Source organism: Helicoverpa zea, chromosome 12 (genome assembly GCF_022581195.2).
Source record: "Helicoverpa zea isolate HzStark_Cry1AcR chromosome 12, ilHelZeax1.1, whole genome shotgun sequence".
Lineage (NCBI taxonomy): Eukaryota > Metazoa > Arthropoda > Insecta > Lepidoptera > Noctuidae > Helicoverpa > Helicoverpa zea.
Window position 1 is genome coordinate 1,455,900 of NC_061463.1, and position 18,837 is coordinate 1,474,736.

At 34.8% G+C, this 18,837-nt stretch overlaps 2 protein-coding genes across 4 annotated transcripts in view; both read right to left on the reverse strand.

Annotated features, from left to right (window-relative positions):
• The window catches only part of LOC124635025 (adenylate cyclase type 2-like), a 141,537-nt gene extending 128,708 nt beyond the window's left edge, over nt 1-12,829 (reverse strand). Inside the window, exon 1 of one of the 2 annotated variants that reach the window (XM_047170771.1) lies at nt 12,754-12,829. In XM_047170771.1, the coding sequence (XP_047026727.1) occupies nt 12,754-12,798 (45 nt within the window). In that variant the 5' untranslated portion in view covers nt 12,799-12,829. Of the gene's footprint in view, nt 1-12,603; nt 12,692-12,753 lie in introns of those variants that run through there. The other variant, XM_047170770.1, reaches the window with a different exon arrangement.
• A 9-nt stretch (nt 12,830-12,838) lies between these two features.
• LOC124635028 overlaps nt 12,839-18,837 on the reverse strand; it is a 97,349-nt gene continuing 91,350 nt past the window's right edge. Inside the window, exon 3 of one of the 2 annotated variants that reach the window (XM_047170774.1) lies at nt 12,839-13,110. In XM_047170774.1, coding sequence (XP_047026730.1) covers nt 12,892-13,110 — 219 coding nt within the window. In that variant the 3' untranslated portion in view covers nt 12,839-12,891. The remainder of the gene's footprint in view (nt 13,111-18,837) is intronic. The other variant, XM_047170775.1, reaches the window with a different exon arrangement.

An 18,837-nucleotide genomic window follows, 5' to 3' on the forward strand; every position in this document is an offset into this window, starting at 1 on the left:
CATCGAGCTTGCTGTTGGTGCCCTGAGATTTGAATTTCAGCGTTTGAAGAAGGGTCGTAGCCCTGCTCTCCTCCACTCCTGAACTGGACGTGCCGGCTAACGGCGTTGCGGGTCTTAAAATAGACGGAGGTCCTACACTTTTAATAGTTTCACGCGTCGAAAGATAAAAAGCATGAGCTTGTTGATAGTGATCCAATGCAAAATACTCAATTGATTGGTTGCTGAAGGGTTTCAACTGATCGTGGTTAGATTGAAACTCCTTCCAGTAGGATTCTAACATATCCAATCTGCGTTTGATATAGTCCGGAGTTTTACGATCCTGACCATCCTTTTTAAAGTTTGATAAAAGTTGGTTCATGGCCACCATGATTTGGTTCTGGTTGGCCAGAAGATCCTCCATTGTTTGGCTCATATTGTTAGGTCAAGCAAAAAAAAGGAAAGATCTTACTTCGTTTCTGATGAATGTTGATTGCGCTCAAGACTGCTGTTTACCCCTGAGCTGCAACTCCGCAGTTGTTGCTGATCTGGAACCACTTACACGAACTGGCACAGAGTCCACGGATTGTTCGCGTTAATGATCCCGCCGAATACGGATCCGGCTCGAAGGACCATATAGATGTACGGTGATTACCTTACACCTAGATTGTTTTATACTGTTAAATGTTATGAGTACCGCGCCGCGACCCTTTTAGGGAATTTGTTAAGTAAAACGATGTTTACTGTTACACGGATTTATTAGTACTAAAGTAATAAATTGACAAATGAAGCGCTATGCACCGCATCGTGAGTGCAAGCGTCAGCATTATTGCTAAACAATACAAAATGTACGGATTTGCTCGTACATAGTGAATGAATTAAAAAGAGTTTTTTACAGAGTACTATATTCAAATTTAGATTTTTTAATACATTTTAAATTACTATAGGTATATTGCAAGACAATTATACCTAATGATCATAGTATAAAGAGACATTGACAATTCAAAAACGTATCTATCAGTTTTTTTTCATAGAAAATCTCTTAAAAATGAAAACACAAAATGAAGTCTAGTAAAAACAGCTTTGACTGAGTTATTCAAAGGTAATCGTTCTTGCAGTTATTGTAAGGTCATCTTTTTAATCTTCCGTAGCAAACACAAACCGTCAACAGAAGCTGCAAATCTTTTAATCTCTCAAAGAAAAGCAAAAAGATAATATTTATAAGAAAGTTTTGATTCATTCTGCTCGCGTGTTGCTAACACAAGTTTTGTCACAGCAAAATTAATTTTAACTTCCCTCATTTTCCAGTGTTGTCAGTGTTATTTTTAGCGAAGGCTATCCCTGAACTGTACGAATATTATGAAGCTAAAGAGTTTTTTTAGTTCTATGCCGTAATCTCAGGAACTGCTGATCCAATTAAAAAAAATCATCCATGTTAGATAGCCCATTTACCGAGGAAGGCTTATGGGTTACTTTTTATTACGGTGCTTTGAATAGCTTCCATGAGACGAGGATGAACCTTCTAGTTGAATCTACTGTTTCAAGTTTTGCTTCATTCACGCACAACGACAGTCTTTTGGTAAATCATAATCTTAGTCCAATGTTTTTCTGGCCCTAGACAGTAATTTAGTAGTTTTGGCTTCAGATTCCGGAAGTCTAACAGACAAACATAGTTACTATCGCAATTATAGTACTGGTAAGATTTACTTCATCTTTGTGGTACCTAGTATATAGCAACAAGCCACAATCGCATTAAAATTACATATAATTAATTCATCAACACAGAGTCAAGGTTTTGTTCTCTGACACCTATTGTATAATGCAATGGAAACCCATGATATTCTTATTAACGAGTACATTTAAATACTTCCTTGTGATAAATTGTGCTCACTTAAATAGCAATATCAAGTTTTATCAGCATTCTTGATATTGTTTATATTGATAATTTAATAGCTTCTACATCTTAAGAGTACTACACAACATAAGTACATAGTTAAAAATTGCCTCAAATTAAATGCATAACAACATGATAGATCTAGACACACGGCAGTGTGTCCGCCAAGTTCGAGCAAAAAAAGCGACACACCGGCCGTGGGTTATATTACACGAACCATTTCGGGCCAAATTCGACCCCCCTGTAACTCAAAATCTATTTTATTTATGCATATCAAATTTCTAGTATCTGTTGAGACCCATACACACCACACACATACCTCAGTTAAAAATAGTTGCTTTTTAATGATGTTACTTGGCAAGTTTTAATAGAAAATTAAATACTTGATTCATTGCGTTTAGTAGGTTTATAACGGTGTATGAAAACTTGCCAAGTAACATCATTAAAAAGCAACTATTTTTAACTGAGGTATGTGTATGGAACTTGGTACTTATTCAGATCTCACTTCTTTTATAGGCGAAGCATTCCCATATTATCGAACTTGGCAGTCTTTCACATTTTTGTTTTGGGTGGTATTATTTACTTGGAATAAAAATACTAAATATAATAATTTACACTTCACTATAGGAAGCAGAACCTGTAATGAAATATTTATTGAATCTACGACTATTTCCAATAATGTTTGTGGCATGAGCCGACGACGTTTAATCAATACCTAAATAGAAAAGTTATTAATACAAAAATACAAAAAATCTAGGTAGGTACTCAAATCCAAATAACCCATAACAACATACAAACCTTTAATTAAAATCCACTCAAACACAAAAAAAGCCTTTCGGACCAAATCCATTTAAAACAACAAGTCCCATTTATTTCATAAACGGCCTACAAGTCATAAAAGAGATACATAGTATGGACATGTCCCATATCGCGATGCTTTACAAACACGGAGGAAGGAAAGATAATGGAGATGCCATAAGGAAGGTAGGTCAGGCTCCTTCTTGTAAGTTAGTGATGATAAGTTACTAGAGCACTAATGAGGCGTTCGGGTTCCTTGTTAAACCACTCTGTCAAAGATTGGTCTGGATTGATTGGTGATTGTATTTTGAAAATAATGGTACACCCAAAATAATGGATGATACAAAATAATGGGGGTTTAACCGCGATAAAATCCGTAAAAGTAGTTTTATTTAAATGTCTATTATTCGCGTGAGTGTAAGAAATCAATAATGTGTGGGTTCTAATGAAGGCATATAAGGGCGCAGCATATATCGTTCCTCGTCCCCTAAACACCGGCATTTTGGCGTGCTAATTTCTTAGGAGATTTTACGTTATAACATCTCCGCTAGTGATTTTGTTCTCCATGTTTACAACGCAACATGTTAGGCCGCAAAGGAAATTAAATTCCGTAGCCGATCCACGCTAAGATTGCGTCCCTGATATGTCTGAGGTTAAATGACGTCATCGTTTCAGATATTTCAGATATCGTGCGTTGTAAAGGGGTATGAAGATAGTTGAATGTTGTGGTAGTAAAAAGATAGTATAGTACAAGTAATGGTAAGAGAGTTATGATAAAGAACTATGCTGATACACGCTGCTTAACCCAAATTTTGACAGAATCACGAGGAAAAAAATAAGACCAGAACATATTAGTTGTTGAACCTTATGAACGACTGTGATATTTTTATGTGTGATTGTTACTTTGCTATAAGCTCATTTCTTATCAATTTCAGATGGACAAAAACCATCTCCTAACTAACTAAAGTTATTTCGTCTGAATCGTTTTTTTTTTTCAGTAAAGTCAGTAATGGATAGTTCTGTATATTTAAAAACTGTTTTACCACTTCCATTCAAGTCAATCCTTTCAATAAGGTCCTATTGTTTATCTTTGTTATACGCGAGTACCTACTAACCAAAGTACATCCATTGAAAAATCGACGACAGTTTCCGATGCAAAAGTCAGTAGCAGAGAACAGAATAAAACCTCCCACAAATATTGCAAGAAAAACAAGTACCTAATAATTGCAATTTTAAATACCAAGTGTGAACTAATCCCATTCCCTGCATGGCAAATTGAATTTACACGACGCATTCTTTTTCTCTACAAGGCGTTTGTTAGATAAATTGCATTGGTCGTGATTGGCGACCTAGCGCCCTGGTCGCTGGGCGCCCCGGTGACCACTCGAGAGCGTGTTCGAGTAGAGCTTATTATTTCGAATGTCATGTCTGTAATTTTTGCAATTTATTTCTGTGATTTTTCTTCTTATTTGGTTTGGTTTGTAGTGATGTTTTTTTGTTTTGGTACAAGATGATTGGATTTTAAATTGATGATTGGTTTTGTGGTCATATAAGTTTAAACTTATACATATTATTACAAGTTAGGTATCTTTTGAAAATCTTTAGGTATCCTATGCAATGACAAACCTCTATTTTGCACTGTTAGCCATAAATGACATATAATAGAATCATTTCACCTTTTTCCCAACTTACAGTACCTACTTTGGAACAAAAAACCCTCTTTTAAATAATTCTAACTCAAACTTTCAAGAAAATTAATTATCACAACAAACGTAAATCTCAACCCTAAAATGTTCAAAGACATAATTGCGGACTAAAACATCAACAGGGTACCTTTAGATTTTATTAAACCGGACAAGCGGAGGAAAGTTGAAATTTTATGTAAATTTGGCACAATTATGCCGAGTCAGCGGCGGAGGACGGATAACTTGGACAGATGTGGAGGTAAATGTTACGCCATTTTGTGGGTTAAGATTAGGGTTTTCGACTAAAGTGTTAAAAACAGTGTTACTATACATTTATCACTAGTTCATTAAAACAGTTCGAACTGCTAAGTACTAGCTACAAAATGTATTAAATAAATGTCATCATAAAAAATAATTTATTTATTTATTTATTTATTTAATAGTTTTGTACACATAAAAACACAAAGAAGAATAAATAATAGAAACAATTGTACAAGGGCCCAGCTTATCTCTAAAGAAATTTCTTCCAGCAGGCCCGTTATGGGAGAGTTAGAATAAAAGAGATAGGTACAGATAGACAGTGTAAAAAGAAAGAAGACTACTGTAAATTACTGTATTTTTTTTTATTTGAGAACATTAACTGGCATTAACACCATTAACCAGCGACTTATGTTTAAATCGACCCCTGTCCCATGAGTGAATTGGAAAATCTGTAACCAATGTGTTGTTTCTTCTTTTACGCTCGAAATAAGTTTAGTTGCCGCCTTATGTTCAGATAAACTTAGTAACCGATGCTGTTATTTCATCACTTCTGCTTATGAACATTTTAGTTATGTAACTTAATAAACTTAACGTCCAGATAAACAAAGTAGTCAATATCTACAAGATTTCTTTACACTTCACTATTCCTAAGAATCCTCATAAGAACTTTTATGTAGAAACCCTATCAAGGATACAGAGAGATAAGGTAAAGGTGAAGGGTTCATGAGGTTATGAGTAGTCGTCTTATGTTGAGGGTTTCGCTGATACATCAACACTTACAAAGTTATTATGCAAACATAACCAAAGTTACACAGTGTTTACACGAGCACTTTCCTTGATATACTCTTACAAACTTTGATGAACATGTTTTCGCTCAGTTTAAGTTTTGTTTTTATTGGTTTATTAAACGTGGTTGCTAAAATAAGTGATAAGTATTGTAATCTCAACATCATGATCATTAAATTGGAATCTAATTAAGGAATTAAAGGTCTTTTAATGAAAAATATCAATTATTAAAAATCCAGAGTCGCAAGAACGACTAGAGCTATGAAAAGTAGAGAATTACTTTATAAATTAGATATCAGTCAAATACTAAATTCTTTATTAAGATTACATTTTCATAATTATGAATACTTTAGAATAACATTATGAGAACTTTCTATCCCTATATCTGTACAATCTAACGTAAATATTTTCAGTCAACTTTACCAATTTACCGAATATTTTTAACATAACCTTTAGATATCTTTCAAGAAACTACTAATCTAACTCAACTGAAACCAAACTAATCTTACTATCACAATAAATAACAAAAGCAGTTGACAGAAGCTGTCTCCAAAAACTTATCGAACACTTTACAATGTAGAAACTTCAAATTAATGACACCCCGTCACGAAGGGGTCGGCAGAATTCAAGGTAAACTCACCAAAGATTAATGGACTTCCTTAGCAAAATCCTACTAACTAATATTACAAATGTGAAAGTTTGTGAGACTGTACGTATGTATGTTTGTTATTCTTTCACGCAAAAACGGCTGAACCAATTTGGTATGTAGTTATGTGATATGATATTATTAACATATAGGCTGCTTTTTATCAGCACACCCGGCGGGCGAAGCTAGAAGCAAGTATTATACCTAAATGTGAAAGTTTGTGAGAATGTATGGACGTGTGATTGTTATTCTCTCAAGCAACAATGGCTGGGCCGATTTGGTTGAAATTTGGAAGATATATGTCACCATGGACTGACACAGGCTACTTTTATCCCAGTCAACAGGGGTGAAAAGACCGAGGCGAAGCCGCGGTCAGAAGCTAGTATATATTATATCAGAAGTATTTTATTTTAGGTAAGATAAGGATAATACTCAAGTAATTTTGAAGTATGTTCCTTCCTTGGGGGAAGGTTCTTGTTTGAACAAGACTGAGATCATAGTGTGTATATAGCCGATGTTACAACGAAGATAATATTATATAATAATAGTGGAGAAGTTGGGTTGTTTGTTTAGCCTGCTTATATGAAGACAAAGCTTCTTGTAAAGGAACTTTTATGAAAATAGAAAATTGCCGAAATCTTTTGCTGAAATGAATGATAGCATACCATTTAATTTTGATTTTATTTCTACGCATTGAATATTAAGAACGATGAAACCCTTAATTTATTCATTTCAGATAACGATTGCCAGTACATTATTATTTATTTGAAAATGAAGAAAGTTTGCGAATAAGTTTGACTGAATTAGAGTTCCTTAGTACTCTTCATTAATATCAAACAGGCTTCATTAATATCAAAAACTACAGAATCATGGATATTAAAAATTACACCAGAGAGAACAGTTCTATCTAGGTATCACTAAGTATGATAATTTTGCAATCCTGAAATTCTAATTGCAATTTCGCAATTCTAATTGTATTTCCTGTCGTGATTGTCCAACACTACATAATTAATTTTAGCTAACTTCGTCAAACTGTCTCCGAAAATAGCGGAACTAAACCATAAAATGTTATTACAGGGTCCGTTTTCAAATTAGCAATTAGGGAACTTTTGAAATCAACCCAATTTGGACTGTGATGTCGGCTTAAATCCTGTCCTTCCGTGTAATACGATTTAAGGTAAAACTATTTTATTTAATGTCCGTTTATCGGCTTATCTATTTTCAAATTCAGTATTTGGTGATGCCAAACACAAAACGCTTTATTTGATGATCATAATGAAACAAGGATTATAGGTACGGTTAAATCGAACACTTTAAGAGAAGTAAAATTATTAATACCTGATACTTTAAGCTCACACGGACTTTCATAGCTTAAAGTTACTGTTACAGCCTTTTATCGTCCCACTGCTGGGCACAGGCCTTCTCTCACACGGAGAAGGATTGAGCATTAAGTAGTTAAGAAAAGTTTATTTGAATGTGCTTATCTCAGAAACTACAAGTTGATTTAAATAAATTGTAGTGATAGACATTTTTATCCAGGAAGACTGTAGGGTTCGTTTAATCCAGGTAAGCGAAGTAGTTTTTATGGGATGAAGTTCACCTTGATCCCATGCCGAAAGCTAGTTAATTCGTCAATTGAAACCAATAGATCTCTAATCCCAAAATACCTAAGTATATAACAATAAGGTACTGTTTTTACCACCAAAAATAAAACCAACCCTACAGGACAGGAGCAGAAATCAAGATAATTGGCGCTCATTTGTTAACAGATTATCCTCACTAAACTTTTGTGAAAAAGCTTTTGTTTACCAGAAATAAACCGGCCAAGTGCGAGTCGGACTCGCGCACCGAGGGTTCCGTACAAATCCTGTACAGATAAAAAGTGAGTCTCGCGCCAACCGTTCAGTTTAGAACAATCATAGTTATGGTAATTTCGTGAGAGTCAAAATAGCTAATATTTTTTATTTTATAATATAACTAAAATAGTAGGCCAGTACTTTGTAAAAGTTATTTTATTAAAGTTATTTATATACAAAATTTAATAGTCATCATTCAGAAATCTGATTGAAAATAACTAATTATGTCTTAAAGGTCATTGGGCATATCTGACCCGCTTTGTAAAAAGTGGCGGACATGAATCAAAGTAGTTTTGAATCGTGGAGAATGGTATGACGTTTCTTTGAATATAAATATTTTATTAAAATTCCATGGAGACGAATGTCCAGGATCGTTTGAAAAATATAAAAGACAAGCAGTTTCAGAGGATTGTACAGGTTGCAATGCTAGTTTTTATTGTTAAAGACTTTTCATAAAGAAAGAACATGCCAATTCGGATGACCAGGTTCTGATGAGGATCTGGAAACCCTGAGAAATCGATGGCAACTCTTGAATATTGTAGGCACGCATCGAGTCAAAACCAGACATGTGAGTGTATTTTTGAGGGTACTTGTAAACAGTGAAGGTTTGGAGCTGATTTGATTATGGAGACTACAGAGAGTCGAGGGAACTTCTGAACGGTATGTTGCAACTACCACGTGTTTGGGCTTATTTTATTCGTATTGGCGAAGACTTTCCACATAGATAGGTTTAACTGCCATTGTGGCATCGATAGCAAAGATCAGATATAGTTATGGGAACTCCTTTACAATTTATAACGTAACCTAGTGTTGGAGCTTATTTTATTTTAGGTGATGAGAATTCACTACTAATGGGATCTTTTATTTTTTTAAACATACATAGAGTTCTCTCGACTTTCTCACGTCTCCATCATCAGGTAAGCTCTAAACTTTCACTGTTTGATAGTATCACCAGACATACATCTGAGAATCAAGTTTTAATCCTATGCATGCCTACAATTTCTGATAGTTGCCCTCGATTTCTCAGGATTTCCATCATCAGATCCTGACCTGATGACAATGGAAATAAACGGCGAGTATACTCTTTCACTACAAAGAAATGATTTCTCAAATCCGTCAAACTTGGTCGTTTAAATTCCCCATTGAAATGAGGAAAATATTTGATGTTTACACCTGATTTTCTCTAGAATCCCATGGTTCACATAGATGCGACTAATGCCATAGTAAATCAGAGCCTTTATCATTATACTGTGCTATATTTCGTTCGTATCCGCCGTGGGTATGGTTTCCATACTAAGGTGCCCAATGACCTTTGAATGATTTAAAATTTTTCACAGTTTAGAGGCAATTATATTTAAGAAGTGTTTGATATGAATTTCAACTTTAATATCTCTACGCGTTCATGTAAAAAAGGGTAGGTAGTAAGTTTATAATTATTAAAAAAATATTTTATGTCGTGTAAGCAAAAATAATATTTTAATATTTTATGTAACTTCAAATTTATCATTTTCGCAATTTTTCCTTTATCTGTACTATATAACGCTGCTTCGTGGCGAATTTCAAGATTCTGAGTTCACGGGAAGTACCTTGTAGGTTTTGATTCCCTAGCGTGTGACGGAAATTCGTTTAAGGTGTCGGCATAACTGCTGTATCTTTTGATCGCGTTAACTTAGAAGTTTGATTTTTTTACTGCCTAAAGGGACAATAGACTTAGGTATTTGGTATAAATTTCAATTTGATATCTTTATTCGTTCGTGAGAAATAAGGTAGTAAGTTTCATTTTATTAAAATATTTTTTTTATATTATATAACTAAAAAAATGAGTTTTTCGCAATTTTTCCTATATTTGCATTATGTGACAATGCTTCATGCCAAATTTCAAGACTCTGAGTTTACGGGAAGTATCCTGTAGGTTTTGATTCCTTTGCGAGTGTCCAAAATTTGTTGAAAATATCGACATAATTGGCTGTATCTTTTGATTGGCTTGGCTTAGAAGTTTGATATTTTCACAGCTTAAAGGGACAATAGACCTGAGTATTTCATGTGAATTTCAGCTTGATACGTCCACGCGTTCTTGAGATAAAGGGTCTTGACAGACAGACAGACAGACAGACAGACAGACAGACAGACAGACAGACAGACAGACAGACGGACAACAAAGTGATCCTATAAGGGTTCCGTTTTTTCCTTTTGAGGTACGGAACCCTAAAAATGACCTCCTGGGATTACATGGGAAACCTCTCTTTGGGTTTTTATAGGGAAATGGGAATAGGGAATTGAGATGCTTATCTGCTCTCAGCTGTTAATATGCCTTACACGTGTTAACGATCAATGTGAGATTTAGTAACTAATTATGTAAGTGGGTTCATGTAATGATAAACGCAAAAAATATACTGATTATATAACTACTATGAAATAAAATATGTTTTGATAACCTTTTATCAATTGTCCGTACTGTATCAATTAAGCTATTCAAAATAGGCCTTTGGATACTGATGGAATGAATGTTTAATAAGAGTTAATTTTCAAAATGGGTTTAAAATTTAAAATGGTGTCGTGAAATGCATAATGAACTACTTAGATCAAATGTTATGTACTGTGTGATGCGAGTCATACCTAAATATTTTCTAAATTGAATCTTTTAAGCGTTTGAGACAAACAAAATTGGGACTGCCAAAGAGATCAATGAATATAATGTGCAAATTTCAATAAAGTAAATTGAATCGGAAATAAGATTGGAAACTCATTTATTTGTGTTGAAAACTTCATATCTTTTAACTCAAAACTTTCTCATTGTTCAAAATCTAAGAAGAAAATAAACATTACTTTTGCGTCTGTATTTCTAAGCCCATATTAGAACTATGCCACATTTATAATACATATTTACTTAACAGAGTAAACTTTGACTCTTCTCTCTTCTTAGCAATAATAATATTAATCTATCAAAATCTTGATGTTCAAGAGGCCTTTGTCTGTAGCTAATAATGATATTGGATAGGCTGTTTAGACAGCTGTCAAAATCATCTTGTTAGAACCCTTAGATAAGGTTAATGCTAACAATGTCGTTAGTATTAATTTTAGTATCTAAAGGAATGATTCTAGTAAATCCTATTACTATGGTTTCATAGATTATGACGGCTTTGTATATCATAGTAAGGTAACTAGCAAATGCTCATTCTACCCCCAACTATTACCCAAATTGATTTAGAAAGAAAACAAAAAAAAAACTTTGAAATATGTCGGATAGGAAAACTATGAAAAAAATCTGCAAAAAACCGATCAAGTACCCGTAGGACTCGCATACAAAGTGCTGTGTACCATTATTTATAAAACGGAACCCTAAAAATGCTCGTATTCTACTACTTACTTATGTTTTTGTTCGGTCTTAACGCACCCTAAGAAGTAAATGTCAGTTAATTAGTACGCCTTCAGTCGTATGATAGCATACCTCTATGTTCAGAATAATTAGCTTTTGTGGGAGAATTAAATGGGATTAAGACCCGTCTTTGCCAAAGCTACTCATTTCGTATGATTTTTTTACTGAAGCATTTTATTTTTATTTAGACCTTTTGCTTGAATTTCCTGACTCATGTGAACCAAGGTCATCGACATAGCCTACCGAATCAGCAAGCTGAAGTGGCAGTGGGCTGGCCATATTAGCCGAAGAACCGATAACCGTTGGGGTAAACGAGTTCTAGGGTGGAGACCACGCCTCGGCAAACGTGGCAGGAGCTGGATGCGAGAAGCCGAAAATAGATCTCAGTGGCGTGCACTTGGAGAGGCCTATGTCCAGCAGTGGACTGCGATAGGCTGATGATGTGATGTGTGATGTGTGAAGAAAATAATTAGATATATTTGTTTGACTTTCATAAGTGCTTGTAGTGAAATAAACGATTTGACTTGCCTTTGAAACTTGCAGACGCATTTTACATAAAATTGAGATAAATTAATACGTATTGTAGTGATGTGAAAAACAGCTTAAATCAATCCCAAAACATTGTTAATACTACAATAAACAGCCCAAAATTCGTCGTTCTAAAATTCTATCAAGCACGCTAGCAACGGCTTCTAAATAAATGATCCGGCTAAGTCGACCTAGCAGGTAATGCTATCAAATATGTAAGAATCACTCTCAAGAGCCCTGGTTAAGGCTCAACAAATAATAAAGTGTGATAGAACGTTTTACTGGTTGAAAGTAGGCTAGTAGTTTTAAGATCTTCTTCGTCACTTCGTCAGTTCTTTGTTAGATTTTCAGCGCGAGAACGCGCGGTTTGTATGCACATTTAGGTGCATTAGCAAACAATTGACAACTACGTATCGATTGAAAATATGACGCCTAAAACCGCATGATTGACTTTTTGTCGCTCGAAATATAAAGCGCGTAGGAAAACCGAGCGGAAAATCCCCTAGTGTTAAAGAGCTCTTGTGAATGTCGATATGGTTAGAAAGACTATTTATTACTTGTGAATGTAGGCACAAGAGCATAGAAGCAGAAAATATGCTGCGCCGACCCCAAATAAAATTGGGATAAGTGCAGAAGGTTGATAATGATGAACGTTTCTAATCAGGGTATTAATGATAGATTATTCCAATTTCCAAAGTAAACTGTTTTTGTTACTTTACTGTCAGTTTTGAGCTGGGTTTGGGTTTCATTAATTTTACAGCTTTTATAATTACATTTTGCTATAATATTTAACTTACCAATATCAAAGCGAAGAGTGGCAACGGCGCATGATGCGTCGCCATCAGCGTCCCGGCACCAAGACTGAACGTCACTAGAAGTGACCCGGCTAGCTCCCATTCCGGGGCAGCTAGTAACAATAGCTCGTTCACTATAATTTAACAACTTACCAATATCAAAGCGAAGAGCGGCAACGGCGCATGATGCGTCGCCATCAGCGTCCCGGCACCAAGACTGAACGTCACTAGAAGTGACCCGGCTAGCTCCCATTCCGGGGCAGCTAGTAACAATAGCTCGTTCACTATAATTTAACAACTTACCAATATCAAAGCGAAGAGTGGCAACGGCGCATGATGCGTCGCCATCAGCGTCCCGGCACCAAGACTGAACGTCACTAGCAGTGACCCGGCCAGCGCTAGTGCTTCCCATTCCGGGGCCGCTGGTAACAGCGCTAGGCACAACACTATTGACAGCACGAATGTGATGACGGATAGTGATGCGATCGCTTTTGTTTGGGTTGATAGTTCCTGTAACAAGAGAAAAGATTTTTTTAATGACATATGTTATTGAAATAAATGGTTTGCAAAGTTGTTGGTGGACAGATACATTAATAACGAAAATCATTTCAATAAATAAATATGTACATTGGTTCTCTTTATTTGTGTACAACTTTGTGGGAGTCCCCGACAATACTATGAGACATTAGTTCAGACTTTATGGGACTTTCCTAAAATATTTCCTTTGAATTAAAACATTGCACACAGAAAATGCTTATGAAGTAATAAAAAACGGGTGCTAATTAAACAGGCTTCTTTTTAAAATCATTATTCGCCCCCAAAAAAGTATACTGCCTTCTAAATTACTAAGTCAGCCACAATTGACGGGCATCTAAATAATACTATCTTAGCCACTCGTTATCTTCTAAGTAAACCACTCTAAATACATCTCAGCAAAAAATTTGAAGCTAATTATAGTAAGTTCAACTCAGTCTTGCGCGCGGCCTTATGTGTGGGTAACCCTTGTACATACACAGTGACTTTGTGTGCGTGACAAGAGGTACAGTCGGGTACAAATACAGTTATTTAGGGGTTACGGCAGCGGCTGTTTAAAGAAAAACAGTTATTACGTAATTTAATGTTTATTTATTTATAATGATTCTGAATCGCTACTTGAAAAATCAAATGATGAATTTTCGGATTCGCTACTCTCACCGAGGTAAATTATAAATTTTGACTCCATGTCAAAATGTCTATAGTATTTTTCTTTTTTCTTTTGTACATGTCGACAAGTATTACCCAACATCCCTTCATCAATATGACTTAAACGTTCATTTATGAGTTTCATTATTTCCGTCTTATTTTGGTCGACATTAAGCGAAGCAATATTATTTTTTAAAATTCCCCACACATTTTGTTTACATTATTATACTAGATTATACGTCTTTTTACATTCTTAGTCCACACTTTTATTTATTGTCCGCGTACCCCGAGATCTAGAAAATATGTAAGGAGTATTTAATTCATCTTAGATATTTCACCTCATTTATTTCTTAGATACTGTCAACGTCAATTTGAAAAAACTTATGAGAAAATAATGAAAAACTGTAAAATGTAATAATAAAAAGCTTTGAATGTTGTTTCATTTTTTGAAACGCTACCTGACTCCTTAAACATTTTCTCCGTGAAGAACTAGACATTTTCGTAAACGACTGTACCCATAACAAAAAGCGATAAGAACACGTCATGCTCGGACGACGTCACTGTCACACGAATGAAAGTTGTATATTTACAAGCCGACGCACACATAGGGCCGCGCGCAAATCTGAGTTGAACTATCTATAAATATATTTAATTAGCTTCAAATTTTGCACACATGCATTCATTGGCACATGCATTCTAACAGTAAACTTCTAAAATACTGTTAAATGACATCATAAAATATATTTAATTAGCTTCTAATTTTTTAACTCAGTACGTTTAAAATGTAAGCAAGCAACATGCAGCAAGCATCGCTTCTGCCACGGCTCCGGTGCTGCGGGTCTCCGGCGGTCTCGCAAGCCGCCTCGCCCCTCCGCGCCTACGCGGTTTTGAATTGCACTCTAGAGGTATGGCAGACAAGACTACGTGGAGTCGGTTTTGCAGCGATTCGTTTTCGTCACTAACTTCAATTTTTAATATAATGTTTTTTTATTGAAGGTTTTAAATGGCAATATACTAAAAACGAGGCCGAGTTAGTAAATTAGATGACAATGTATAAATAAGAAGGACAAGTCACAATAATTGATGATCTTTACTTGAAGCTTTCTATAGAATATTTAGTTGGCGTTGTAAAAAAGACGAATTAGTTTATTAGAGGCTATGTCGTTTCCCCGTTGCTTAGTTATAATATTAGAAGTTGAGTCATGTGTCCAATAAATAATTTTGTGACTACAATAATAATTTCCCATAAAAAAACTGATTTGATTACACTTCATGCATTCTGAATATTATTTTGGTAAACTTAGTAAATAGAGCCAATTTTAGTATATATTTAGTATAATATATATGAAGAATACCGGCCTAGATTTCCATAGCCAACTTATTTTTAAGTTACCAAATAAATTGTTAAATACGATAGATTTTATAAACTTATCTACCGATTCTTGATATTACTTTCTCAATAATAAATGATATGAGATTGCTATCCTAACCATAGCCTGAGGGCAAATGAACGACTCAATGAAACGAGACATTATTGACGATTGATATATGCAAAGTCGATGAACGCAAATAAAATTTGAAAAAGTATTATTACTTCTAGAAAAATACCCACTAAAGTAATATGCTAAATCTGAAAGACTGTTTGCTTACAAGATTTTTCAAAATAGTGTGGCTTCGATAAAATGCAATAAAAAATCTCTTATCGATTTTATGAACTCAGTTTATACATTACAAACCCACAAGACTATAAGATACAACATTACTAATGTGACGAAAAATAGAGCAAAAACCATAAGCTAGGTACTACGAACTAAGTCCCACTTCGAACTGTTAAATGACTCTTGAAATACTGAAAAACAAAAGAACATTCTAGAAAGCCTGAATCCTGAAACAAAAGGGTCTAGTCGATGATGTGTACAACTGAAACTACCCTCAGATGTCGACAAGATCGACCATTGTCCCCACTCAAAAACTAAACGCAAACAACCTTACTGTTTTATAGTCGGGGGCAATGGTGATTAGTAGGGATGGGGGAATGTCGATATCGATAAAAAATCGAGGAAGTTTTTTACAAGCCCTTATTTACTACACCACTGTGTATATTTACTTACAACAATAGATTCAATTGTGTATCATCGTTTTATTGAAGTATTTTTGAAAACACCTTAATTAAGTGAATTTTAATTAATTTCTGCTGTAATGTTTTTTATACGGAAAAAATAAATAAATGCGCCAGTAGGAGCGTATCTTTGCAACAATTATGGAGAATACTTAATGAGCCTTTTACTTATTATCTTTTTAATGGCATTTAATTTTCAAATCTTTTAATTAAGTACACTAAAAGTCAGTTCGGTAAAAAAGGGCTTTATTTACAATGTTGACTTTCTTCACTGAATTGACAAAAGGCCTTTGTTGATGGCAAAGATTATTATTTTCGCTCATTATACTGCGAAAAATAGTTCCGTCGGCGTCGTCAAAAACGAAATATCAGGCGTCATTATTATTACTGCATTTTTAACAAAGAACTGGTAGAAAAGGTGACATTTAAAGTACATCGTTAATGTAAGATTTTTTAAGCTAATGAGTTCGGTGAACTCGCAAATATAATAACATACCCTGTAATATGATGAAGTACTCACAAAGTATCAAATATAGCCTCAAATAAAAAAAAGGATGGGTCAGATTATTTTCACACTTTTAGACCGAAGAATGTCTGGATTTTTTTTTTACTGAAATGATATTAGGCATATAAAAAAAAAGTTGGATTCAGTTAGATACTATCCGAAATGTTTTAAATCAAAACTGTAATTACTTTTAACTGTTTTTCATAAATTTTCTTTAAAGTAAATTCCTACGTAATTTCGAATAAAATAATATCCCACCCAAAACAAAAATGTGAAAGACTGCCAAGTTCGATAATATGGGAATGCTTCGCCTATAAAAGAAGTGAGATCTAAATAAGTACCAAGTTCCATACACATACATCAGTTAAAAATAGTTACTTTTTAAAGATGTTACTTGGCAAGTTTTCACACACCTTGTTATAAACCTACTGGACGCAATGAATCAAGTATTTAATTTTCTATTAAAACTTGCCAAGTAACATCATTAAAAAGTAACTATTTTTAACTGAGGTATGTGTATGGAACTTGGTACTTATTTAGATCTCACTTCTTTTATAGGCGAAGCATTCCCATATTATCGAACTTGGCAGTCTTTCACATTTTTGTTTTGGGTGGGATTTCATTTATTTTTGTAAGGTTGTTTATTTTATTTTTTTCTTATGATTAAGTTAGTTAAGGAAAAGTGTCATTTATACTATCTTTCAGATTTTTGAATATGCACTATGCTTCTTACAAAGAAATGAACTAGATTAACTAAATGGACTAGATTTACCAACTGACTGACATGACATGTTATCATATATTATGTTCGTGGATCAAAGTTACACATTCGTTATTTTCGAAAGTGACTCACACTTGGCCGTTTTCAGATTTTTACTTCACTTTGACTAAATACAAACCTTTGTAACGAATTTCAGATCGGTACGATCATTCGGAGATGTATTATATAAATATATATAAATTTAGTTCGTTTTAGTTCCTTAGGGGTATAAATTTACACCGGGTATAAATTTACACCTTCATTATTTTGAAACCGACTCACACATGGCCATTTTCAGATTTTTCCCTTTACCTTGACATAAAGACCTACCTCCATGCCAAATTTCAAGTCAATACGACCATTGGAAGTGGTCTAGGTTTTTGATGAGTGAGTCAGTCAGTCAGTGAGTGTATAGTAAAAATAGCGATTTTCTGACGTCAATATCTCAAGACCTACAATAGGTATATCAATGAAATTTTGTATTTTAGATAAGTGAGGAGGTCTCAACAGATACTAGAAATTTGATATGCGTAAATAAAATAGATTTTGAGTTATAGGGGGTTCGAATTTGGCCCGAAATGGTTCGTGTAATATAACCCACGGCCGGTGTGTCGCTTTTTTTGCTCGAACTTGGCGGACACACTGCCGTGTGTCTAGATGCACCGAGGTACGTCATTCATTACTACCTTCCTAATTAAAACCACATTTTTGCCGTGCATTCACAATGTACAATGTTCACCGCAAGGCATATGAAACGGTATGAAATATTACGTTTAAAGATAAAAGAAAAGTAATGTACACTGCCAGCTTAATTATGAATGTACGTTATTAATCACGTGGAAAATTAACATTTCCTTTCCATATTTTAATTTATTAACTCTTTTTATTTTAATACGCGTAATTTTTCAAACTTTAATTAAATTAACTATGACAGGTCATTAAAGAATAATAGTATTGTAGTTGCCGACAGTTGGGCCAACGTTATCGTACGTCACAAAATGGATCACTGATGATGGGAGGCAACCGAGAGGAATACCGAGGAAACGCTGGAGAGAAGACTTTTATAGCTTCCTCGCGGACTCGCCACAAAAAGCGACTGATAGACATGGAAAAGATGATATGGATAAACTGATAGATGGGAGGCCATGTCTTTACCCGGCAGTGGGACAGTATTGGCTTAATAAAAAGATACCTACCCTAAAAATTACACTAAACCCTTTTATATTATCCTCCGAGCCTTTTGCCCAAGCTATGTTTGGGTCGGCTTCCAGTCTAACCGAGCTGAGTACCAGTGCTTTACAAGGAGCGACTGCCCTATCTGACCCCCTCAACCCAGTTACCCGGGCAACCCAATACCCCTTGGTTAAACTTTTACATGTACTTATAAAATTATCATTAAATGCAGATTATTCTACCGATCAAATAGATTCATTTTTAACACACTAATAAATTACACATACTCATCGTAGGCACGATACAGTTTTATGAGTTTCGGTAACTCCACAAACCACTGCTACGCACGTAGCCGCAGAGCTACGCGTCATTGCGGTGATACTTGCTACGGCATGAGAATCGCGTGACTACGCATCTACGAGCGTTCATACGCGAAATACAAACAATTGAAATGATCGTTGATCGTGCGTGTCATATTTTTGCATGTACGACGATACT